Here is a 26,780-nt window from a genome sequence, read left to right on the forward strand (position 1 = left end):
TTCTGGACGGACATGTGGTGGCGACAGACAGGGGCCCCTGCCGAACCACACCACCAGCATCCACTCTGCGGGCAGTGCCCTTTGGCCTTGTCACTTCCTGCCCCTTGCCCCTTATACTTCAGACTTTGTAATACCAGAGGCTTCTAAGGCTGGAGGTTAGAAAAGAAGGGAGTTTCTTTAAGAAATCTTCTGGCAGGTTCCTCCACTTCTGCCTCTTCCCAAAGGCCCCAGCCTCCATCTCCTTTGCTTTTAGCCAGGTAGGTGACCATAGGTTTTAAGCAATAGTTGGTACGGCTTACAGACTGAAGTTAGTCAAAATAAAAAGCCCATCTGGGCTTCCCCAGCACGTCCATTTAAGTCTTTGGGAATAGTCAGCAAACCAGCTGAAACACTCTTCTACTACAGTCTGAAAACCAATCGCTCAAAAACATCTTCTAACTTAGAGTTCATTTTGTAATAAATATACAAATAAAAACAAACACAAGGGACTTCCCTGGTGGCGCAGTGGTTAAGAATCTGCCTGCCAATGCAGGGGACACGGGTTTGATCCCTGGTCTGGGAAGATCCCACATGCCGCGGAGCAACTAAGCCCGTGCGCCACAACTACAGAAGCCCGCGTGCCACAACTACTGAAGCCCGTGCGCCTAGAACCCGTGCTCTGCAACAAAAGAAGCCACTGCAATGAGAAGCCCGTGCACCGCAACGAAGAGTAGCCACCGCTCGCCACAACTAGAGAAAGCCCGTGCGCAGCAACGAAGACCCAACACAGCCAAAAATAAAAATTAATTAATTTATTTATTAAAAAAAAACCCACAAGTAAAAGGCTTACCCAAAGGAATAGCTAATGAAAATGTAAAACTCTTGATGTTATTAACATTAGTAACATACTGTGAGAGTGAACACTTCCTCTCCATTCTGAATGTCCCACAGTTTGGCCGTTGTGTCCATACTTCCAGTAGCCACCAATGTGCTTTGAGGATTAAACGATAAACACACCTGAATTACATGAAACGAGAGAGATGTTAGAAAGATAGAGTTTTAAATTGTTAATTCTAATATAGAAAAGCTTGGAGACGTGACTCTCTCAGCAGATTCAGCCTAATTCTTTGTACAGATATGCAGCAAAATACCAGATACGAGTAGCCATTTATCTGCAGGTAGATCCTGACGCATTCTCCTCTTGAGAAGAGGCTGCTGTTCTCCCACATCACGCAGCTCAGGCTTGGAGAGGCACTGGCTCCCCTTAGTCACTTCCAGACCATAGGAGAACAAGAACAAAAGCAAAGCCCAGCTCCTTGGAGATTCATGCTATCTGGCTCCCATCTTTTTTTTTTTCGGCCACGACGCGGGGCATGGGGGACCTTAGTTGCCCAACCAGGGATCACTCCCACGGCAACACCCTTACCTTGATGTCACCTTTTCTAGAAGATTCACTACCAATACACCAGTCTCTAGTTACAATTTCCCAATACTTCTACTTTCTCTCTTCCTTACCAAGCCTCCCCTCCAACCTCCCCATAGGATACCTTCCATTTCATGTAAACCCCTCTCTTTTCTCCTGGCCCATTATCCCCCATTCAAATGACACCTGGAAGCATCACTCCTGCCAGCATCCCAAGACTCCAAGTCCCTGTCTTTTCACCTGCACTCTTCATATAACTCCTAAAAACTTGTATCAATCTGGGATTTTATCTCTCATTTGCCTGCACTACCCTCAACCAAGGCAGTTGAAGAAAACAGTATAGCAGATACTAGTGATGTTCATTCATGTCTTCTGTCCTCAGCTGTGGCCTCAGTAGCTTTCCCTATTTTGTCTAACACGCCTCGGACTCAATATATTCTCCCATTCCCCATTTTTGCTTCCACTCCCATCCTCATTCCTCCTCAGCAGATAACCTGGCCTCCTAATACTTCCCTGAAAAAACTTACCTATCAGTTGAGAACTTCCTCCCCTGGCCCTCACTTTCCTTTCCTCCAGTCTCAGATTCAGAGGGATCACTTTGCCATTTTAGGACACTATGTTCCCTGTACACCTAGGAGAGATGAGCCCACCAACTTTTCCTTCCCTCTAGAAGGAGCGAGATCCTTTCCAGTGGCCTATAAGTATGCTTGAGCTCTTCCCACATGAAAACAAATCCTCCCTTGACTCAACATATCCATTTTTTAACTACCTTTATTTCCCTTTACAACCAAATTCCTTGGAAAAATAGCCTACCATCACTCACTGCCCATCTTCCACTCTTCAACTCTACTGGAACTCCATGTCCAGTTGAGAGGCTTGTTGGTCTTGATCATCTCACTTAACATGCCTGAGGTTCTCGATATGTTCTTCCTTCTTGACTGCTTTGATAGTGCTCTGCTTTTCTTCTCTAACTTCTTGTCTCCTTTATTGTATCTTTAAAATTTTTCTCTTCTCCATCTTCCCAAGATCCCACCAGTTTTCTCCCTACAGTCTACCTTTCCCTTTGGGAAATTTCAATTGTTCGGTGGTTTCTACTGCCACCCAGATGCCGGTGACTCACACATCCACGTCTTTTGCCCAGATCTCACTGCTCGGTTCGGCCCCAAAGAGCCAACTGCCAAATGGATGCCTCTGTTTGGCCATCACACAGGGAGACCTTAATCACTCTGTCTAAGACATGCAAATCACACAAAGAATCCTGCTTCTCTCTTATGTACAGACTTGGTGAATGGCGCTGCCAGCTGCCTGAGTCTGAAATCAGGGAACCACCCTAAACACTTTGTTTGCTTCATGCCTCGTGTCTACTTGGTGACCCAGTCCTCCTCCTTCCACCCCTGACCTCTCTCACATTCGCCTCACCAGCCTCACAACAGAGCTTTGTCATCTTTGCTTGGGTGGCTACAAGATCCCCACTGGCCCATATTTCTGATATTATCCGCTGCCCATTTCTCCTTCACAATGGCAAAAGAATGATCTTCCCAAAATGCAAAGCTGACCATGCATGCCCCTTCCCAGCTGAAAAGTCTCAACAGCATGGCAATATCTCCAGGATGAAGTCCCCATTCCTTAGCATAGCATTTAAGACCCTTTAGAAATCTACAAGAAGGCCTCCCCTGCCTCCCTCACTTCAATCACACAAAGGCTGGGATGTGGCTTTGCAGGGTTACAGGTGTGCCAGGCACTGGCACATTTAGCCCAGACAGCTGGGCAGCACCAGAGATCCCTGCCAGTCACCTCTAACTGTGGGAGCGGCTCTTCCCAGCATGTGCATCTCCGTATGAGCACCTTCTGTGCGCGGAAGGCTGGGAAGCGCTGCCCTGGACGCTCAGAGCCACTTGAGTTCTAAGCACAAACCACGATTACACACCTCCTCTGGGCGTTTGCTGCTGCAGCTCCCTCTGCCTGGAATGCACCTGCCACCTCTCTGCAGAGTCTTTCCTGAATACCAGTCCTGGCCACGGAGGCTTGGCCACTCCCTCTGTGCCCTCACTGAACTCCCCGCCAACTTCTAGCCCACCTACAACACATCTTTAAGCTTATCCATGGACACCTCTACTCCCTCTACAAGACTGCAAAATCCCTGGGGGACCAAGAACTACATCTGATTCTGTTTGGTACCCCACACACATAGGCCAGGGCTTCACACAGTCAATGCTTAGTAAACATTCATTGGATTGATGTTGTTGACTACGAAAAATACGAAATGTCTTCCTAGGAACTATAAATAAAGAAACCTTTTCAAAATTCCAAGGGAGTATGAAAACATGGCCACACTAGGAGAATGAGGATTCTGTCTTTCTTATGACCCTGGACAAATTACTTAAGCGCTCTATGCCTCAGCATCCTTAACTGTAAAATGGGGAAATAGCTACCCCTTACGGTTGTTATGAGAAACAACTAAGCTAATATATGTAAAGGGCTTAGGACGGTGCTTCAGGCATGTTGAGTGCCACTAAAGGGTCAGCTACAATTTCTAACTGCAGTATCCCCAGTGTTTAGCAAAGTACCTTGAACATAGCGTGAGCTCTTGTTGGATGAACATACAATGAATTTGAAGGATGAATATAAATAAATTTTTATTCCTAAAATAAGTAGACTGTTTATTTTTAAAAGCTATCACTTGTTCCATAGGGTGCCAATGATCTCACTAATTGTTATAAAATGTAACACAGAATTGGCCAAGGACAAGGGCTTCCCAATAGTGAAAGCCATTTTGAGTATCAAACTATTTATGCAAATTTGAGTTCTAATTATATCCAGAAAACAATCAGCTTAGATATCTTACATGATATAAAAAAGTTGTTTTAAAAGCTACTTTAAGAACTTCGTCAACCCTCATCACGTCAGTCCTCTAAAGACAAGTCAGTGAAAGAGGAAAAGTCAGGTTGGATATTGTGTTCATATACTTATCCCATCGTTTGCCTACTTAGTCAAAGCAGGATATGGGTCTTTTACAGCATGGGCAAGATATTAAGACTAGAGTAGTTTATAAATTATATCAATACCACCATACATGATACATAGAAACTCAAAATATCAGATAGGCTTTAAAATTAATTATAAAGGTATAGCCACTGCTTTTACAATGGAATTCTAAAAAGAAATAACAATGATGTGATGTGCCAGTGTAAGTTCATCAGTTGTAATATACGTACCTCCCTGATGGGGATGCTAATAATGGAGCATGCCGCGGAGGGGAAAGGTGAGAAATCTTTGTACTTTTTACTCAATTTTCCTGTCAACCTAAAACTGCTCTAAAAAATAAGTTCTACTGAAAAAAGAGGAAAGTAAAACAAAACAAAAACAAAAAGAATGACAACATAAAAATATAATAAAATAAATATACTCACTATTTCTGCTGTATGACCCCTAAAGGTATGGTAACAGTTTCCGGTTTCTACACTCCATAGTTTACAAGTCTTATCAAAGGATCCAGTGGCAATTCTGTCACTAAGATTTAAAAAGAATATATATGGAATTTGAAAACAAATTCAACCACAGTATTCGATATACTGAATTAAGAGAAGAGATATTAATACATGGATCTCTATCTACTCAGAAGTTTATTTCACTTTTAAAATAATAACCTATCCAGTAAATCAACTATACTCCAATATAAAATAAAAATTTTTTAAAAATAAAATGAAACAACAAGCAATCTTATATCTATTTCAGTGAACTCTATAACAAACTAGAGTTCTAATTTTTGAATAGTATCGGTTTACATGTTCAGCCCAGTGCTATAAACATCAGCAGGAACTTGCTGTCAGAGAGCTCCCAAGGGCAGAGAGTCAGCCCTGCAAAAGCTTGAACCCTTACTCACCTCTTTACTACTGTGTGAACCTGGGAAGGGTATCTGAACTTTATATACGTTATATGAAACCAGCAATACCTATCCCAAAGCTCCTTTAAGCACTGAAGAAGGTATTTAAGAGGTTTTCAAAGCACATGTCAGGCACTCAATAACTTTTAGTTCTTTGTCTTCCTCTTTTCCTTCCCCAATAGATAGAGGGAGACATGAATAAAAGAATGAATGGATTAATAAGGAATAACTGAACAAGTGAATGTCTTTTTACCCATAAGGATTGTTGAATGCTACGGCATAAACCACATTCCTGTGACCCTCCAGGGTGTGAAGTTCCTCTCCAGAGGCAGTGTCCCAGAGTTTGCATGTCCGATCATAGCTTCCTGTGATAAAGCTAACACAAGCAATATAAATACACCACAAGGTGAAACTAGCAATGTGTTAATAAAGACCTCATTGTTTTTGCCTGCAAAATTATAACCCCATTTACCTTGCTTTTTACAATGGAAGTTGTGAAGGCAGAACAAACAAATTGGGAGCAATATCTAACCTTTGACCTGGAAACTTTCCAATTTTAACCCAAACCCAAAAAGGAGTTGCTAGTTACTAAATAAAATAAAGAGTAATCCTTCCAATAATCATTCTTACAATATAAATAGTTATATCATTAAATAATGTTAATAATCAGTAACATTTTCTGAAACTCTAATATATCTCAACAAATAACATCATTCTTCCCGTTGGTCAGACCATAAAGTCTTAGCATCACCTTTGATGCCTCTCTTTCCCTCACATCCCACACACAATCTATCAGTAAATTCTATTAGCCCAGTCTCAGAATACATCCCTAGTACATCCCTTCTCACCAGCTCCACTGTCTCCATCTCTTGCCCAAACAAATAAAACCACCTTCTAATAGGGCTTGACTCACACATGTCCCTTACAAATCTATTTCCCTCACCAAAATTGGATTTATTTTGTTTAACCTTCCTCAGATGGCTTCCCAGTGATCTAGAGGAAAATTCAAACTTTGCTTGTGGTCCGCAAGGCCAGCAGTCCTGGCTACACCTGGGACCTCAACTTCTCCCGAGAGCACACCCTGATCAGCCACAGTCCCCTTCCCACTAGTCTCTGAAGCACTGTATTGTTTCTTTCATACATGCTGGTTCTTCTACCCGCCTGGTTTACCACCATCATCCCTAGGCCCTGGAACATGACTGACACACTAAGTGTTCAATAAATATTTGTTTAATATTTAACAATCCTTTAACGTGACTATTCTACTATAGGAATCGTTAGTATCAATATATTGACCTCTAATAGCTTAAATTAAGAGTATCTTAGTTATTCCTTAAATACTCCATTAGGAAAAATATTTCCCAAGCACAGAACAAAAAGCACAAAATTGAAAAGCCAGTCTTAATGACAAGTGGTTATGATAAAAGGTGAAACAAATTCTGATCCACACCCAGCTAAACAGCAAGGCTGACAAGGCAGTATATCTGTGGTTCTCTTCTAGGCATTTTCCTCCTAGCTTCTTGGGGAATGTAAATTGGTATGGTCATTATGCAACAGAGGATGGTAGTTACCAAAAAAAAAATAAAAATAGAACTACCATATGATCCAGCAATCTCATTTCTGGGTATATATCCAAAGGAAACAAAATCAGGATCTCATAGCGATACCTGCACTCCTATGTTCACTGCAGCATTGTTCACTATAGCCGAGATATGGAAATAACCTGAATATCTGTCAAAGGATGAATAGGTGAAGAAAATATGGTGCATATATATGTTTACAATGAAATATCATTCGGCCATGAGAAAGAAGGACATCCTGCCATTTGCTACTGCATGGATGAACCTGAATGACATGATGCTAAGTGAAATAAGCCAGACACAGAAGGACAAATACCATATGATCTCACTTATATGTGCAATCTAAACAACAACAAAGTTGAACTCACAGAAGCAGAGAGTAGAACAGCAGTTACCAGGGACTGGGGAGGAGAAATGGGAAGACATTGGTCAAAGGGTACAAAGTTGCAGTTACACAGAATGAATAAGCCTAGAGATCTAACGTACAGGCATGATGACTACAGTTAATAATACTGTATTGAATGCCGGAAATATGCTGAAAGAATAGATGTCAGGTGCCCTCATCACACACACAAAAGATGGTAACTATGGAGATGTTAATTAACTTGCCTGTAGTTATCATTTCACTATGTATATGTATATCAAATCATCCTGTTGTATTCCTTACATGTATACTTTTATTTTAAAACTTTTATCCCTTGATTATTAAAAATTAGAAATAAAGAACAGAAATAGACAGAGACTTACACATAGAAATAAAGAACCAGAGCACAGAGGATTTTAGGGCAGTGAAACTGCTCTGTGTGATCCCACAACAGTGGGTATATGTCATTATACATTTGCCAACCTGCAGAATGTACAAAACCAAGAGTCAACCCTAATGTAAACTATGAACTTTTCGTGATAATGATGTGTCGCTATCAATATCGGCTACAACTGTAACAGATGCAGGTTTGGTGGGGGACGCTGATGGTGAGGGAAGCTGTGTGCAGGGGCACAAGGCAGACGCTTTATAGGAAACCTCTGTACCTTCTGCTCAGTTTTGCTGTGAACCTAAAACTGCTCTAAAAAATAAAGTCTAATAAACTGTTTTAAATAAACAGAGAACCTTACCATGAGCCTGATTTATTAAGTGCAACGTTAGTCAATGGCAGTATATGTGCTCTGAGAACCTTCAATGAAAGAAAACACCACTTATTTTAAACTCAAACAAAATTTTTCAGTTCATTCATTTTAACTGCAAACCAATGAAGACACTCAAATGTGTCTTAATTATACATAATAAATGGACAATATCAAATATCTGAACAAATGAGAAAACTACATTGGACCTTCTATTATTAAGACTACTAACACATTTGGTGGTTACAACTAATTACAGAAACATAATAGGATCTGTGTTTTCCATCAATTTACCTTTAGATAGATTATGGCTATAAAATACCAAATAGCACTAATTTATATTTTCTTTCACATATTGCACATGGTTTTGTATATATGCATAAACAGTGTATATAGGAAGTAAATTAAATATGTTTCAAATACAGATTTACAATGTATCATTACTTTTTGAATCTTAAAGCTCCTTCAGAGTCAGGATACGTTGTGTTATTTATCTTTCCATCCCTACATTGTCTAGCACATAGGGGACGCTTAATATTTACTGAATGAATATACTTAAATTGGATCGTCTGTTTATGGACAGAGTGATTGGCTAGACTGGGACGGTCCCAGTTATGTGTACTGCCAGAGTGTAACTATTAATAGTGTCCTCTTTCACTATCAAAAATGTTCCCTTTGGTGGATAAATTACAAGGTCATGCGTTATAGAGCTCATATTTGAAGTTTAATAGTGCCACCTACTGGACAAAGAACTATTACAAGAATAACCATCCTCTCGTGAATGGAACAGATGAATACAGATTGCTTGAATATTTTGCATCAGACAAAATAAGCTGAGTATTTAATAATAAGTCTACTTAAGTCATAACAAATAAAATCAGTGTAATATAAAGCAGTTCTAGAATAAATCATTAAATTTTGTTAAATAATAAAGAAAAAAATAAAAGCTGTTCTTGAATAAATGACTACATTTGTTTTAATTTAGTCACCAAAATACTACAGGAAAATAAGCATATTTTCATTGAATTAAATTATGCAATCCATGTCAATAAATAATTTGCTAAAATATAGTTTAGTTCACATGGAAGCAGAAAATTTGAAATATTGATCCACCATGAAACATGTCTTAATATTACTCTAACTGGAAAAAATTTTAATTATTCAATAACTTAGATTATCCTTTAGATTTATCATTATAAAGAAAAGTTAAAGTTACTAGTACAAATCTTTATTGAACCTGTTAAGAAGTAAATTTTTGAATTTCATTCATTCATTCAACGAACATTTATTAAGACTTAGCAAAAATATGTGAGGAACTGAGGAAAAGAGAAAACACGATTTGTACTTTACCTCAGATTAATAGAACACCAATTAATTCATTGAAGTTCTACTTAGTATCTTTAAAACAGACATTACCTTAAAAAGATAGAATTTGTGGTTGCTGTACTGTCCGAGTTTATTTTGTAACCTCTGTATTAAAAGTTTGACCTGGTTTGCTCGTGAAGCTGTGATTAGAGGTTCTGCTTTCTGTATCTCTTGTACTAAGGCATTGACATCTGTACTGAAATTCACCAAGAACAAAAAAGTTATTTTTGTCTTTGTCAAAAATTGCATATACATTTATTACATAAAGGATTATATAGCTTTATGACGCATAAGATTTATAAAATGTCAACAACACCATCATTTTTACCAAGAGATTTCTGGGGGGAAAAAAAAAAACACAGAAATCACTGAAGAGCACTGTGTCACAGATGAAAGCTGCTTGGGTTCTCTCCAATGCCCTTCCATTAACTGAGATTTCTCCTGAGGAAGGTGTACCAAGATTCTCATTGCTTACCTAAGAAGGCCAAGTGCATACTGCTTCTGAACAAGAGCTCTTTTTATTTATTTTTTTCCTGTTTCTTTTTTCTTTTAAATGAACATATATTAAATGTGCCCACTCCTACTATACTTTGCACCTTACATATGTTCTGTCATTTAATCCTATAACAACCCTCTAATTTAATAGTTTTCACAACTATTTTAGTGATGAAGAAACTGAGGCTCAGAAAGGTTAGGTTTGCAATATTTTTAGGGAAAGAGAAAGTACCTAACCAAAAACAAACATTCAAAGAATTACTATTATTATTATTATTGGATTTCTTATGGGCTATAACATTATGTCCCTGAAAGAGAACTGGTGTGAAAAGTACAGGTTCAAGTTTTCCCCAGTATTCAAATAATCTACAGCAATCATGGTAAATTTTGCTAGTCCAGAATAATATTAATTCAAGACAAATATTAACGTCTGTATACCACAAAACATCCAAAATAGGGTCATTTTGCAAAACATGTCACAAATGCGTATCGAGAAAGGACTCGGGGCCCAGCTGCCGTGAGGGAGGTGGTGGTTGGCTGACAGCCTCCAGCTGCAGCTTCTTCAGGATCCATGTTAGTGTCTGAGCCCACGGCTTGCTCTTATCCACAGCCCTTGGCCGCTGGCTAGGCAAGGGGGCCGCACAAGAGCCTGGCCACTTCTGCCCCGTAAGGGGGTCCTCAAACCCGCAAGCTTTGTTCCGAGCTCCCCCACGGGCTGGAGAGACTCTTGTCAAACCTGCATCATCATCATCAAGGTTGATGTCTCCTCCTGCCCAGACGTGCCTCATCCTCTGATCTGTCCCAGGTGTCACTTCCCAGTAACCTTGTACCCACCTACTTCTGTTTCAGCATCTGCTTCCCAGAAATGTGAAATCTGATAAGCATCCTCCTTCTGTTCACAAATAAACACAGGCTGAGCTCCAGTTTTGTGCAAGGCACTGAGCTAGGAGACCATTCATTCAACTAACGTTTATTACCTACCATAGGTTGAGTCCTGGGAGTGTCAGGGTACGGTCCCAGCTCTCAAGAAACACAGTCTTTCAGAATAAAAGTGAATATTTGGAATGGAAATGAATCAGAGATGTTTCACAATGATGACTTTGAAAAACTCAGTTGTCAAAACAGTTATACTTACATAAGAATTAAAAAGACAATAATGCCTCTTGGAAAGGTTTCCAACAAATGTTATGAATCAAAACAGATTTCCAAACTAAAAGGTTTATTTTTTTTCTTTTTAAATATGGTTGGTTTGGGAAGAAGAAGAAGAGAGATTGATGATCCTTTTTCTACTTCCTCCTCATTCAGCAAGACATTCAAATAAAATTCAACAAAACAAACAGGAAATAATAAACCCCGGAACAATTTAATTAGTAATGCATTGTCTGTAGCTTACGCAGCTCATCCACACACCATCCTATGTCAGGGTCTCCCCATCACAATTTTGGATATGAAATACATATTGCATTATATAGCTAACTTACCTGGTATGGAGATCGAGCAGATCTATGGATTTGGTCTTTAGTTGTCCACTTTCTTCATATTCCAACATAATTCCTAAGAAATAAACAAATATTAAGTTATAAAACACTTATGATCACAGCCTATGCCAAAAGTTAACCTACTTTGACATAATTTTTTCATTTTTGTTTTTCCATTTTTCTACATAAAACATATGCAGTGATGTCTGATTTCAAAACAAGATGGTGTAGACCCACTTTTCCTTGGTCTGTCCTCTAAATACACTTGAATTCAGCAGGCAATGCTAAAATAATTGAAAGTTGGATAGAAAAAGGTGGATGGATAGGGGCCTCAGGATTTGAGGAATGACAACACGGTGAGTTCCCTGGGTTTTCTTTTCATTTCACATGTATCCCAACAGTGGGGACCAAAAGGACTGGCAGCCCGAAACCACCGAAAAGCACAGATATCAAAACATCAAAAAACAACAAAAAAGCTTGCTTTCTGTGGCCAATGGACAAGGAAAAGAGAAGTCAGACAAAGTACTGATGAGGAACCCTGAACTGCTCCACCACGGGGGCCCCTGCAGGCAGTCCCACCCACCAGTGGAAGCCCTGGGCTGTCCCAGTCCCCACTGCAAAGCTCGGCCCCAGTGCAATCTCATCTGCCTGCAACAGCTGGAGCAGCAAAGCCACAGACCTTCACATATCCCTGCTCCTCAGCTGCTGTCTGAGGGGGCCATCTGATCTGCCTACAGCAGCATCAGCGAAGTCCCAGGACCTCCCAGACCCCATTCCACAGCAAAGCACCAAAGCAGCGTCTCCCTGCCTTTCAACCAGTGGCACAACCAGGCCCAGGGGCTTGTCCTCCACCCCCCGAAGGTCACACAGTGAGAACAGGCACACTGGGGACATACCTTCTGCCCCTGCAGGTGGCACCAGAGAAGACTGAGCAGGAGTCTTGCTAAGACAAAGCAAAGCAGGAGTCTTACACCAGAAAAACAAATTAGACCAGAATAACATGGCAAAGGCTCAGAAAACTAAAGTATCACTGTAATTAAAGCCCACAGAAGCAGACCAGAACCTATGTACTAAACCTAAACATGGTGACGGCATGCCAAAATAGATGTAGGTGGGATCAAGAGTCTCCAGGATACAATAAACAGTCACTCAGGGCTTCCCTGGTGGCGCAGTGGTTGAGAGTCCGCCTGCCGATGCAGGGGACACGGGTTTGTGCCCCGGTCCGGGAAGATCCCACATGCCGCGGAGCGGCTAGGCCCGTGAGCCATGGCCGCTGAGCCTGCACGTCCGGAGCCTGTGCTCCGCAACAGGAGAGGCCACAACAGTGAGAGGCCCGCGTACCGCAAAAAAAAAAAAAAAAAAGTCACTCTTCACAATAAGAACCAGAGAAAGACAATCAATAAATGCCAATATGGAGATGAATCAGATACTGGAACTAATGACAAGGATTTCAAAGGAGGTATCATAAAAATGCTTCAGGGGCTTCCCTGGCTTTCCAGTGGTTAAGACTCCACACTTCCAATGCAGCGGGCGCGGGTTCAATCCCTGGTCAGGGAACTAAGATCCCACAAGCCACACGGCACGGCCAGAAAAAAAAAAAAAAAAAAAAAAAAAATGCTTCAGCAGTCGTTTACAGATTCACTTGAAACAAATAAATGAAAAATCTCAGAAAATAAACAGAAGTTATTGAAATAAATCAAATGGGAATTATGGTATTATGAAAAATACAGTAACCAAAATGGAAAACATGCTGAATAGGCTCAGTAGTAGAGCAGAGATGACAAAGCAGAGAATCAGTGAACTTGAAGACTAATCAACAGAATATATTCAAGCTGAACAACAGAGAGATAACAGACTGAAAAAAATGTGAACAGAGCCTCTATCATACCACCTCTATGGATATGGACCAGCGGACTTGAAATGTTTTGGCCTCAGGACTAATTTACACGTTTTTAATTATTGGGAATTGGGGGTTTTCTAATACTTTCCACATTAGAATTGAAATTTTAAAAACATATTTACTAAATTGTTGTAAAATAGCAATAATAAATTCATAGCATGTTAATATAAATAGCATATTTTATTGAAATAACTATATTTACTCCCCTCACCCAAAAAAATGTAAGAAAAGTAGCATTGTTTTACACTTTTGCAGATCTCTTTAATATCTAGCTTAACTAAAGACGGCTGGATTCTCATCTCTGCTTCTGCATTTAAGCTGTTGCTATAGGTTGTTTTAGATATAATATAAGAAAAAATCTGGGTCATACACAGATACGTAGTTGGAAAATGGAGGAATATTTTAATCAGTTTTTTGTGTAATTTTGGATATTCTTCTTCGATACTACTTTAAAACTCAACAAATGGTAGTTTTTATAAAGACTGGTTGCAATTCCGAGTCTGAAACCACATCAATGAACTCTTCAGACCCGGTTACATTAAAACCCATTGGTCTATCTCACACTTTCAATTTCTTTTACCACGTGTGATTTACAACATCATGCGTCAGATATTTGAAAAATGTTAGTTTACTGAGTTCTAAATGTGCGCATATTTCATCATACAATATCCAAAAAATCACATTTGTTAATACCAATATCTATCATCAGAAAACTCTTTTATTGTTGGTAAGCTGTTAAGCTTATGATTTAGATACAAATTTCCTGGTGTTCTAATTCTCGCTCTGAAAGCTCAAATTTTATCACTGGCAAGAAATATTGACAGTTTTGCTTGAAAATTTCAGACTCACTTTGTTCATTTTCAAGAAAATGTCTGCCATACATACAAGTCTGAAAACCATGTTTATTTCTGTCTTTCACGTAAAAACGGTGTTCCATGAAAAAAATGGCTAGTTCATCTTGCAGCTCAAACACGTGCACAAGCACATTCCTCAAGATAAGGATCGTACATCACTTTGCAGCAGAAGCACCTCAGGAGAACTTTCTACTTCATCACCCAGAAAACACGTACCCACATGTCAGTATTTCACTACGTTAATAAGTGTTATTGCTTCACCAAGGACATTCTTAAGTAAAACTAAGGGCTTCTGGGTGTTTGTGTGTTTGTCTGTTTCTCCTATTGCAAGTGTGTCAGTGAGGAATACAATGGCCATTGTTAGAGTTCGGTGCCACTGCTTGATTTGTAGTCAGGCACCAGCAGTTTCACCTGCCATTGCTTTTGCACCACTAGGGCAAATATCTACACCGTGAAAAAAAGAAAATGATATCTTAGTGTTATTACAAAAAGAGATTTGACATTGAGACCCCCAATGAAAGGATCTGAGGGCCCCAAGAGTCCCCTTACACTTTGAGAATCACTGCAACAGACTATAATTTGACGTAATAGACATGATTCCAGCAGCATTTCGGATCAAGAGAGAACAGGAAACTGTCAAAACACTGTATTTAGGGGCTTCCCTGGTGGCGCAGTGGTTGAGAGTTCACTTGCCGAAGCAAAGGACGCGGGTTCGTGCCCCGGTCCGGGAAGATCCCACATGCCGCGGAGCGGCTGGGCCCGTGAGCCATGGCCGCTGAGCCTGCGCGTCCGGAGCCTGTGCTCCGCAACGGGAGAGGCCACAACCGTGAGAGGCCCGCGTACCGCAAAGTCCCATGACAAGGAGCACAAAGTGTGTACAGAGTAGACCTTGAGTAAATGTGCTGATTGATTGATACGTACAGTCTGGAATTCAGTCACTAAGGTAATATGCTTATTAAGTATGCATTTTTCTTTTTATACTCAACACACCTTGACTTAGTCATTCTGGTGCGTTTAAAATAAAAATCAATGTGGTCCTTGTCGGTGTCTTCCCTTCCAGAAACCAATATTCCACCACATCACTAATCACCTCCTATCCCTCCCCGTTCACTTCATTCCTAAGTAACCAGAAAGCATTATGACTCAGCAATTTAAAAGTTTAAAGACTTCCTGAGGGCTTCCCGGGTGGCGCAGTGGTTGAGTCCGCCTGCCAAAGCAGGGGACGCGGGTTCGTGCCCCCGTCCAGGAGGAACCCACATGCCGCGGAGCGGCTGGGCCCGTGAGCCGCGGAGTGGCTGGGCCCGTGCGTCCGGAGCTTGTGCTCCGCAACGGGAGAGGCCACGGCAGTGAGAGGCCCGCGTACCGCAAAAAAAAAAAAAAAGAAGAAATCAATGTGGTCCTTGTCGGTGTCTTCCCTTCCAGAAACCAATATTCCACCTCTAATCACCCCCTATCCCTCCCCGTTCACTTCATTCCTAAGTAACCAGAAAGCATTATGACTCAGCAATTTAAAAGTTTAAAGACTTCCTGAGGGCTTCCCTGCTGGCGCAGTGGTTGAGAGTCCGCCTGCCAATGCGGGGGACACGGGTTCGTGCCCTGGTCCGGGAGGATCCCACAGGCCGCGGAGCAGCTGGGCCCGTGAACCATGGCCGCTGGGCCTGCGCGTCCGGAGCCTGTGCTCCGCAACGGGAGAGACCACGGCGGTGAGAGGCCCGCGTACCGCAGAGAAAAAAAAAAAAAAAAAAAAGAAATCAATGTGGTCCTTGTCGGTGTCTTCCCTTCCAGAAACCAATATTCCACCACGAATCACCTCCTATCCCTCCCCGTTCACTTCATTCCTAAGTAACCAGAAAGCATTATGACTCAGCAATTTAAAAGTTTAAAGACTTCCTGAGGGCTTCCCGCGTGGCGCAGTGGTTGAGAGTCCGCCTGCCAAAGCAGGGGACGCGGGTTCGTGCCCCTGTCCGGGAGGAACCCACATACCTCGGAGCGGCTGGGCCCGTGAGCCGCGGAGTGGCTGGGCCCGTGAGCCATGGCCGCTGGGCCTGCGCGTCCGGAGCCTGTGCTCCGCAACGGGAGAGGCCACGCCGGTGAGAGGCCCAAGTACCGCAAAAAAAAAACAAACAAACAAACAAACAAACAAAAAAAAACTGAAAGAGTCTTTTTAAAACTTTTGAGGAACAGAGTCCAGCATCCGAAGCAGTGAGGGGCCCAAGTTAGGAAGCACCAGGCTTCCCGTCCCACAGGGATCACTCGTTCTGGACCCCACCTCTCGGGTTCCCGCACCCTCCTCTGCCCCAGACCCTCCTAGTGCAGGTTCTCACAAGAGGGCAGAGCGGGGCCCGGCCTGTACCTGGCGGGTAATACCGGAGCAGGAGGCCCTTGAGCTTCATTCTCTCGCCGGGGAACCACCAGCCGACTGACTTGGTCGTCATGGAAACGGCCAAACAGCGGAAGGCGCCGGCGCGCATGCGCGCGCGCCGCAGAAAGCTCCCGGGACTCGGGGCCTAGAGCCCAAGATCTTGGGGTGCATCCTGAAGCTCAGGCGTCCCGGGGCTGGCGGGGGGCGAGGGGGTCCGGGATATGCTCGGGCGCAGAGCGCGCCCTGCCCTCCCCCCCACCTACATCTGCCTCGGGTTTCCCGAGGGCGGGCGCCGGGTTCCGGGAGCCGCTCAAGGAGTGCGCTCCTGCCCGCGCCGCGGCCACCGGAATCTACACCCTTTGGTGTCTGGGGTGGGTGGGACGAGGGCCACTCGTGTCTTCAGTAAGGGAGACCTCACAAGGGGCGAGGCGCGGCCGAGGACCAAGGGCCTCAGCTACAGTCTGGGCCACACGCACTTTAACCCATTGGGTTTCCAATACTGAAGGGTGGGAGAAATATCCCGCGCTCGGTTACTGTTCTCTGCCCCTCATGCGCTGTCCCTGTCCTCACAAAAGAAAAATGACCTCGACGTAATCGCCTACATTTCCAGTGCCATGCACTGCGCCAAGCGCTCTATCCGGTATACTCACAGTCCACCCAAGGTCGCAGAGAAGCAGGTGGGAAGGCAGACGTGTCAGAAGCCTATACCTGGAAGCCTCCACCTATGGAGGCTGCACCTATGCTCCTAACCCTGGGTTTAAGGCTTTGGAGGCCTTCTTTTGACTTGTTCTGTTTCTTGCCAGCATGGGTTCTTTGCCTGGCATGTTGAGTTTCCATCAGGAAGACTGTGGACGGGAAGAGTCAGCTAACCAGATTGTCAAATTTCCTTTAAGGAATTTGGCCTAAATCCCTAAATTAGAATTTCCCAAATTTAAGCAATTCCTGAGTTACGTTCATAGCCTTGGGCCACAGCGCCTTATCAGCTGCATACCTAAGGGTTTTCTTCAAGTTCTTACAATTTCTCTGAACTGGCTCACTTGTTCCACTTCACATTTTTTAAGGTAATTTAAAAGAAAACTGTTGTCAATACTGTGAATTAAAATTTTGTATAATTCTTAATGAGGAGCAGCAGGTAACTATAAAAATAAATTCAATTTTTAAAAATACTATTGAATCACACCGGTCAGAATGGCCATCATCAAAAAATCTAGAAACAATAAATGCTGGAGAGGGGGTGGAGAAAAGGGAACACTCTTGCACTGCTGGTGGGAATGTAAATTGATACAGCCACTATGGAGAACAGTATGGAGGTTCCTTAAAAAACTAAAAATAGAACTACCATACGACCCAGCAATCCCACTACTGGGCATATACCCTGAGAAAACCATAATTCAAAAAGAGTCATGTACCACAATGTTCATTGCAGCTCTATTTACAATAGCCAGGACACGGAAGAAACCTAAGTGTCCATCATCGGATGAATGGATAAAGAAGATGCGGCACATATATACAATGGAATATTACTCAGCCATAAAAAGAAACGAAATTGAGTTATTTGTAGTGAGGTGGAAGGACCTAGAGTCTGTCATACAGAGTGAAGTAAGTCAGAAAGAGAAAAACAAACACTGTATGCTAACACGTATATGGAATCTAAGGAAAAAAAAAAAAAGGTCATGAAGAGCCTAGGGGTAAGACGGGAATAAAGACACAGACCTACTAGAGAATGGACTTGAGGATATGGAGAGGGGGAAGGATAAACTGTGACAAAGTGAGAGAGTGGCATGGACATATATATATACACTACCAGACGTAAAATAGATAGCTAGTGGGAAGCAGCCGCATGGCACAGGGAGATCAGCTCGGTGCTTTGTGACCACCTAGAGGGGTGGGATAGGGAGGGTGGGAGGGAGACGCAAGAGGGAAGAGATATGGGAACATATGTATATGTATAACTGATTCACTTTGTTATAAAGCAGAAACTAACACACCACTGTAAAGCAATTATACTCCAATAAAGATGTTAAAAAAAATACTATTGAAATACTTTATGCTATTGCCTGCCAGACTGCAAAAAAAAGGCCTTTCCTTTCTTTCTTTTTTTTTTAAAGGGAAAAATTAGCAACTATTTGAAATTTTCAAGACAAGCTAGCACACAACTGAACCTTTTTACTTCATGTACTTGGAATGTTGGAGAGATATTGAAATTAGAAAGCCTCTGCTGCTAAGTGATACAATTAAACCTAATACAAACAGACAGCACATAAAAGTCCCCGCATCCCACCAGCAGTGATACAATTAAACCTAATACAAACGGACAGCACATAAAAGTCCCCGCATCCCACCAGCAGTAAGCATCCGACACTTGGGAAGCGGGGAACCAGATGAAATCTAAGACACCTTCTAGCTCAAACTTTCCCCTCATGATTAAGACTCTGGAAAGGGTTTAAGTAGGGAAAGGCAAAGAGCTCATCTGTAGAAATGAGGGGTTCTCCAGTAGATTTCGTTCACCCATGTTATTGCTTATGCTTGTGCCATTTAAAATGAGGCCTTTGGAAAAATAATAACTTTAGAGAAATCTGGTAGACACCATTTAACCACTTGATCAAAGCTAACGTCACCAATATTGGGACAAACTGACATCTGTATCTCCATTACAATGCACTGCAAAGGACAGAGCAATTCTCTGGAATTTCTGCCCACGATGCATTGCCTGCCTCTAATCATGAGGAAACATCAGAACAACCAAAAACTGAAGAAATTGTACAAAATAACTGTCAAGGTCAAGAAAGAAAAAGGTAGACTGAGAAACTACTCCAGATTCATGCACACTAAAGAAGTTGAACAACTAAATGCACTGAGTGACCCTGGATCCTAGACCAGAAAAAAAATAGTTATAAAGGACATGATTGGGACCACTGGATGAAATTTGAATAGGGATTGAGGTTTAGAGTATATTTTATTAATATTATATCAATATTATTTCCTAATTTGATCATTGTACTGTGGTTATGTAAGAGAATGTCCTTGTTCTTAGGAAAAACCCACTGACTTATTTAGGGATCAAGGGGTATGATACCTGCAATCAACTCTCAAATGGTTTTGAAAACTTATGTGTAAGTATAGACGTGTGTTGATAGAGCCAATGAGCAAAATGTTGAATCTAGGCGAAGGGTTCCTTTTGGGGTATTCCTTGAGTACTCTTGTAACTTCTCCATAAATTTGAAATTACTGCAAAATAAAAAGAGGCCTTTGTTTCCCACAGGCCAAGCCAGCTTCAGAACATTCTGGGATATCAGTGGCAATCACAGAACTATTTGGCTCCACTTTTGTTCTGTTAAGAGAGTCCAAGTTCAAGTACACTCCCTGTTTCACCCCTAATTCCACCTCCATCTTCCTCTAGTTATAGGACCCAAAGCCTCCATCATTGTTGCCTACCCTTCACCACTCCCTCCATTTCCACGAGTTCCTGTCCTCCCTAAGTGGCTCTTTTCTTCCTGTTCCAGGTGAAAGATTTTCCCTACTTCCTCAAACCAAACTTTGAAGTGTTGTCCTTTGCTTTTTTTAAAAAAATTCCAGCTCTGCAGCTTTTGACATCTCTCCCTTTGCTCAAGGAGCATAAGCAAAGTTCTCCCACGTAAGAGGTTAGAGAACCTCCTAATCATCCCCCGTCCCATGATATCCAGAGCTCAGAGCACAGGTCCTTGGAAATGACGTCCATTCTTCCCATAGCCCATGCCCACCGCAGCCCTCACCTCCATCTTTGCTTGAGTGTCATTTATCTGGATGTCCAAGCACCCTGACTGTCCATTCAGTTTCCAAAGTTCTTCTCACAATTTCTCCCAAGGACCTCTCTGCTAATAAGACTCCTAGTATTCTGACTTAACAGCCCAGAATCCTGGTACCGAATATGTCCCCATCCCCCTTTCTAGGAAGGCAGTAGGGTTATATGCAAATGAGGTGGTGATCCAAAGAGAAGTCATCAAAGGTCCTGAGTGCAGGCAGATTTCTCTTGTGGCCTTGGCAGAAGAAGGGGTTAAAGCTGTGCTTAATTGACTCACCATCTACTCATTCCTGGAAGCTCCTGCATGAATCTCTCAGCCTGAGGAAATAACTGTTGCACTTTAAATCACCCCCAGGGGAGGGCCATTAGTCTCAAATGATGTACAAAATTTTGCAAAAACAAAACTCCTACATTATCCTGGTGATGGGAGCATATCCCGGTGTGTAGAGCACTTGGTAGGACTTTCTCACAGGGCTTTTAGAGGCCTCCCTAAAAGTTGTAAAATACTTTTAATCAATTCATGGCATCCTGTGTTGATCTGAACGTTGACTCATAGATCAACAATTGCAATTCATATGGATTTGTACGTATGAATGTAATATTGACCCTGGGTTTCTTCCCACTGACACCTGCCTTGATCAATCAGAAACTGAAAAGTTAGCATTAATGTTATTCACCCAAATCACTTCAGTCCAATGCATGGAAGCCATGCTGAACTTCAGTTCTCACAGTGTGTCCCCAGACCAGCAGCAGTAGCATTACCTGGGAACTCGCTAGAAATGCAAATTCCTGCCCTACCTCACACCGCCTACAGAATCAGAAGTGCTGGTAGTGAGGCTCAGCAATTCATGTTTGGATAAGTTTTCCTGGTGATGCTGATGAATGATGAAGTTTGAAAGCCACTGCACTAGTGTAATAGGTTCCATTGGCTTGGCCAGGCTTGATTGAAATTGGATACCCTCTCCCTGCAATTAGGCCCTTTGTGTATTCTGAACAGTCTTCCCTGATTGTCAGGGACAGTAAACTGGTTGCTCAGATGATGTGAAGAAGACCCAGAAACAACATGGGAAGAGACTGGAATTCTTTGCATACTTGTGTTTCAGGTGCTCCAGTGCACTGAGAGAGACCAATGGGCATCAGACTAGGGTGGGAGAAGAAGGCTCCTGGGAGGGAAGATGGGGAGAGAAGAGGATCCCTACGCATGGGAGAGGGAGAGAAGCAGGGGGAGAAGGATGACGGGAGGGAGGCGGGAGGCGGTCTGGGGGATCCAGATTCAGCACTGACAAAGGACGGGTGGTGCAGGAGGGGTTCCAGTTACCTGCCCCAGCAAGCCCCCAAGCAAGGAGGTGCACCAGGGCAGAGACACACTGATGACACATCCCTTTTTATTTTCTTCCCATCCTGCCTCCATCCCACTGAAGGGCTCACAAAGCCTCTGACCTTACCTGGGACCAGAAAACTGGTGGGCCAAGGTCTACTGACTGAATCATTCAATCAGTATGTGTTGAGGACCTATGAGTCCCAGGCATGTTCCAAGTACAAGGGATCTAATTCTGAAAAACTATTTCAGGGGACTCATTCATAGAAAGAATCAGACTTCAGGTGGGTTTGAAACTATTGCGTTTTTGGAGAGGGGGCACGTCTCTAGGTGAGACCACATTTACATTCACAGAAAGGCTACTAGTGAGACACGCAGATCGCACCAGCAGGGCTGATTGACATAGATTTGCCACTTGTAATTCCTTAGAGCAGACTGCCTGACTGGAAGCCTGGCTCTGCCGTCTACCAGCCGTGTGCTCTTGGGCAAGGTCTGTAAACTCTATAGCTCCAGTTTCATCACCGGAAAGATAGGAATGATCACAGTATCGAATAATAGAGCTGTTCTCGCTGAGTCTGGCTCAATCAAAAACACTCCTTAAGTATCAAGGATGGTAATGCTAACAATAAGCATTTATTATCCTACAATGTTTCAAACTGGGGAAAGGGTGTGTCCATAGTGTTCTTATTGGACCTGATCATTTGGGTCGACAATTATTCTGATAATCACTTACATTCAACTTGGAGTCCTTTGTATGATAGTTAACAACAGGTGTACCTTACGACTTATGTTAATTAGTATTAGTATAGTTGGTATAAATTTTAAAACTAGCTTACGTTTCTTAAGACGTAACTACTTTCTCTGTAGACCCAAATAGATTTGTCTTCTTAAAGAAATGGCTGGTGGGGATTCAATAGCAGCATGGAGAGGGTTCTATACCTTAACAAGTCTGGAGATAGTCCAGGCTTGCACTGAACAGAACAATGAACAACAGATGTTAAAGGACCTGAGAATGTCCGGAACATGAACAAGGAGACCTGCGGTGGGCATGATGCTACCTTCCATGTCTGGCACATAGTAGGTCCTCCATTAATGCTTGATGCTCAAGAATCTGGAGGATGCATTTGGAAGAGGAATGAGCTGATTAAGTGCACGTGGAGGGTAGGGCTAAAAGAGCCAGATGCGCAAAGGCAGATTTCAGCTCAATATAAAGAATTTTGTGCCAGTGGGTCCAGTAATGTGTCCAAAAGTACTGAGAATTTCCCAGCACGGGAAGTGTTCTAGCTGAGGCAGTTTGTCCAGCTGCCAGAATTATTGTAGAACACAGTGCTAAATTAGCTGAGGGACAGGGCTAGATAAGAGAGGTCTGATTTCCCTTAGGATGCTACGATTCCATGATTTTGTGCTGTCTGTGTTTTTAGAAGAGAATAAATGTGGAAAGGTGAACAACAGTGGATTACTAGTTGGAAGATAGAAGTTCCAACCCTGGCCTTCACATCAATGACCTACCTTTAAGAAAGTCAGTTGTCCTTCCAACCCTTGGTTACTCACTTGTAAATCACTCTCTTTCATTCCACGCAGCTTCAGCGTACCACGACTAGCTTATTCATGCTCTGAGCTTTTATTCTTGTCATTCTTTCCACCTGATAAGCCTCCCACTTCCTCTGTTCTGAAATCTTACCAGGCTAGAATCACCTTCTCCACAGGCTCAATTCAATTCAATACAACAGTGTGTGGTAAGGAAAGGTTTCACAACACAGACTCTGAATTATTCCTACCAGGCAATTCCTGCCTTAAGCCCCCATTCAGAAGGCTGCATCTGGACACTCTCAGGTAAATTCATGTGACCCCAGTAATTCCTCAGTCATTTCATGTTTAAAACAATGTTACCTTCGGAGCTGTTGTTTTTTCTTCCTCCAATGGAGTTTATTCTAAACTAGTGAGGGGTCTTGCACAATAGCCACATTTTATGGATTGATGGAGAAAAGGCCTGAAATTCTCAGTCTTGGTTATCCCTGGTCCTGGGCTCCTAGTTGCCTTTATAACCCTCCCCCTGCTTGTCAGTGTGCCCCCTGCCACCCTGATGAAGCCAATTGCCGAGATGTAACTATGTCCCGCTTTGGGCCCCAGCTGGACCGCCCACTGCATATCACCTTTGTATTTCCTCCTCTAGGCCAGGGGACCTAGAAGTCTCTCTAGCTCTTTGTTAATTTCCACGCATCACTAAGGGGCCCTGCAAACTTTCAGTTATCTAAAATCACCAGATTGACCAGGAGAAGCTGGGGGGCTCTCTCCAGTCTGCATCGAGAGGCCATTTCTACCCAATTTCCACCCATCTCTGTGATTCGTGAAAGCTCCTTGCTTGTAGGATTCCAGTGTCATTTCAGGGAAGCTTGGTATTATTCTTCTTGGCTACCGAATCTCCAAAGACGCTCCTCTCTCACCACCCCACCTCTCACCATAAGGAACTCTCTCCATTCTTCCTCTCTTTACCCAGATGAAAGGGTCATTTTCTAAATATGCTGGTGAGAGTGGTGCTGGGCGTTCGGGGGTGGGACTGGTTTACAGTCAGTTTGCTGCTGCCCTCTGCCTGCCTGAGAAAAAGGCCTCTGTTAGTCTTGGGAATTATTGGCAAGCAGGTAAACACATCCAGCAGAGCTTTATTTAGTGCCAGCGCCAGCAAAAGCCATGCCTTTGGACAAATTATAACAAGGTGTCACCTCTGGCTTGGAGGTTTATAAAGGTATCTCTTCACCGGTCCTGAGCCTCTAAGGCCAGGCTTAAAGGGGCACTCCCACAGCTGGCAGACCCAAGATGAGCATGGGCCAGGTTTCCTCCCAACTCATGGTCCCTGGCAGGGCTTAGTGGGCTGTCCAGACTGCCTGCAGTCCTCCACTCATGCCCAGGGGAGTGTTGGTCCTTACAGCCTAGCTCACACGAAAGCCTTGACCCCTCTAAACCTCCCTACGTGGCGCGTTCTCTACTGCAGTGCATTTGCGTGCAAGCTCCTTTTCAATGCAGAAGAAAGTGGGCCAAGATAGCATGCCACACGGTTCAGTTACACTTGCCAAGAGTCACACTTTCGTTGAACATAGTTGGTGACACTGTTCTCTTCAGGGAGACTTCGTGGCCTAGAAAGGATGCAAACAGGAGCCAGAGGATTTTGAAGACTGAATGGTAGTTCTGCCACTTATTAGCTGAGTAGCTTTTCAAACCCCAGTTTTTTCACTTACAGTGGGGATAGTAACAGTACCCGCCTCATGGGACTCTTGCAGAGATTCAATGAAGTGCACTGTGTACCTCTTTAAATTGGTAGGCACCTAAACGTTTTTAAACCTCATGCTGCAGCTATCTGCCTCTATAACTGAATTATTTAACTCTGGAATACTTACATGCGCGATATATCTAACCATCTGTTCAAAATAAAATATCACTTTGAGGGATTTTTTACAATCCTGTTATGCTTATTTAGCGGCTAAGCAACCCATTGGCAGCAGGGGGCAGCAGTGTACATATGTTATAGATGAGCGGTTTCGCTTGTTTCCTTTCAAAGTTCAGAGCCAGGGTCCAACCAGAGGGTAAGGTGTGTGCCAAGAACACACCTTTCTCCTGTCTTCACGAAACCTGTCTTGAGAGTCATTCCCTGGATATACCAAAACAGTCCAGAAGACAGATTCTTATTTCTTTTATCTTTTTACAATTTTGTATTTATTTGTTGAGGTTTTGTAATTGGAAAGTGTTCTTTTTGTTTTGAGAGCATATTCAAGATTGGTGAGGTAGATTTTGTTGTTGTTGTTTTCTATTGCATTTAACTTTCCTTATGTGTCACTGCGGTATTCTTAATCATAATTTAATATATTTGAGAGTGACAAAAAAACATAATTTTTGAATTTATAATAAAATAATGATAATTTTAGGCGGCATAGCTATAAGAAGTCAAAACGTGTCATTTGAATAGCCATGCTAATGACATGCAAATATGTTAGCAATGGCAACAATAATAGTTAACATTTACTGAGTACCTATTTTATGCCAGGCACTGGGTTAAGTGTATCACGCAAATTATTACCTGATTTAATCTTCACAAAACCTCTATGAAGTAAGGACGATGCCCATTTTACAGATGAGAAACTGAGGTTCTGAGAGGATACGATAGTTTGAGATTCCTTCTCCCTGTTTCTGGCCTTTATAAGTAGTTCTTTTATTTGACCAACTCTTTTGCTTGCCTTCTAGTCTAAAATTTTTATTTAAAAAAACACTAAAATTATATTTTCTCCTGCCTCTCTTTTTTACGAATGTAGCACTTTTATCGTGAATAAAGAACTGCTTATAATACTGCTTTCCCGAGATGAGTCTGTGTCAACTCAAGAGCCACTGTTCCTGCAGGGCTCATGGTACAGTGGCTAACAGACTCCATGACCGTGAGAGCGCGGCTGCCTCTCAACTAAGATTTTGACTTCACATGCGCCTATTGAATTGAATACACGGTTGCTAAAAAGTAATACTTTAAAACAGAAAGAGACTCAAACTGCTCTTATTTTGTTTTGTTTTCCATGGGAATATATGCAAAAACACTTTTGAAAATAAAAACTTGTGAGACCTATGGTGCTATTCTTCTTTTCTTTATGGTGCTATTATTCTTTTTTTTATGGTGTTATTATTATTTTTTTATGGTGCTATTATTCTTTTCTTTTCTTTTTTTATGGTGCTATTATTCTTGCTGTCATTGCTGTTGTTATCTTTTTTCCCAGGACTTAAATCTCCTTCCCAGCATCTCAGTGTAGCAATAATTGTGGGTAATTCTGGGAAGGTATAGCTGACTATCTCAGCTGATCTGCTATAGGTGGGGCTCCACATCTTTTGTCTCTCACTTCTCTTTCTCTGACCCCATTGACACTTCCTTCTCGAAGCTTCTTTTGCTTCCTCCTGCATTTCTGATCTATTTCTCTCTCTCTCATGTTTTAGTCCCACATTGCCATCTCCAACACAGCCTACGTAACAGCATCCTTGTCCCAAACCATCTCCTTTGCAGAGACTTCCTGTTCTCTTTTTTCTCATATTTAATCAGCTGATAAGTCCTTTTGTTTCCGAAACTCTTACTTGGCCACTTTGGCAGAGCTGACATCTTGGCTCACTCAGTTCTCTTTTCTCTTACTGGTAGGATGGAGAGGACAGAAACTTGCCCTCAGTGAAAAAGACCCTGATGCTGGATAAGAATTCTCCCTCTCTGCCTACCACGC

The 26,780-nt window shown here is 42.5% G+C and overlaps 1 protein-coding gene across 4 annotated transcripts in view; it reads right to left on the reverse strand.

Moving 5' to 3' along the window:
* The window catches only part of DAW1 (dynein assembly factor with WD repeats 1), a gene marked incomplete at its 5' end in the record, with an annotated part of 31,369 nt that extends 14,882 nt beyond the window's left edge, over nucleotides 1-16,487 (reverse strand). Inside the window, 7 exons of one of the 4 annotated variants that reach the window (XM_082658542.1) lie at nucleotides 889-996; nucleotides 4,813-4,912; nucleotides 5,539-5,661; nucleotides 7,979-8,037; nucleotides 9,404-9,548; nucleotides 11,329-11,401; nucleotides 16,433-16,487. In XM_082658542.1, coding sequence (XP_082514668.1) covers nucleotides 889-996; nucleotides 4,813-4,912; nucleotides 5,539-5,661; nucleotides 7,979-8,037; nucleotides 9,404-9,548; nucleotides 11,329-11,401; nucleotides 16,433-16,472 — 648 coding nt within the window. Of the gene's footprint in view, nucleotides 1-888; nucleotides 997-4,812; nucleotides 4,913-5,538; nucleotides 5,662-7,978; nucleotides 8,038-9,403; nucleotides 9,588-11,328; nucleotides 11,402-16,432 lie in introns of all 4 variants that reach the window. The other 3 variants (XM_082658543.1, XM_082658545.1, XM_082658544.1) reach the window with 3 other exon arrangements.
* Nucleotides 16,488-26,780: the final 10,293 nt, after the last annotated feature.

The sequence above is a fragment of the Grampus griseus genome (assembly GCF_964374135.1).
Source record: "Grampus griseus genome assembly, chromosome: 7".
Lineage (NCBI taxonomy): Eukaryota > Metazoa > Chordata > Mammalia > Artiodactyla > Delphinidae > Grampus > Grampus griseus.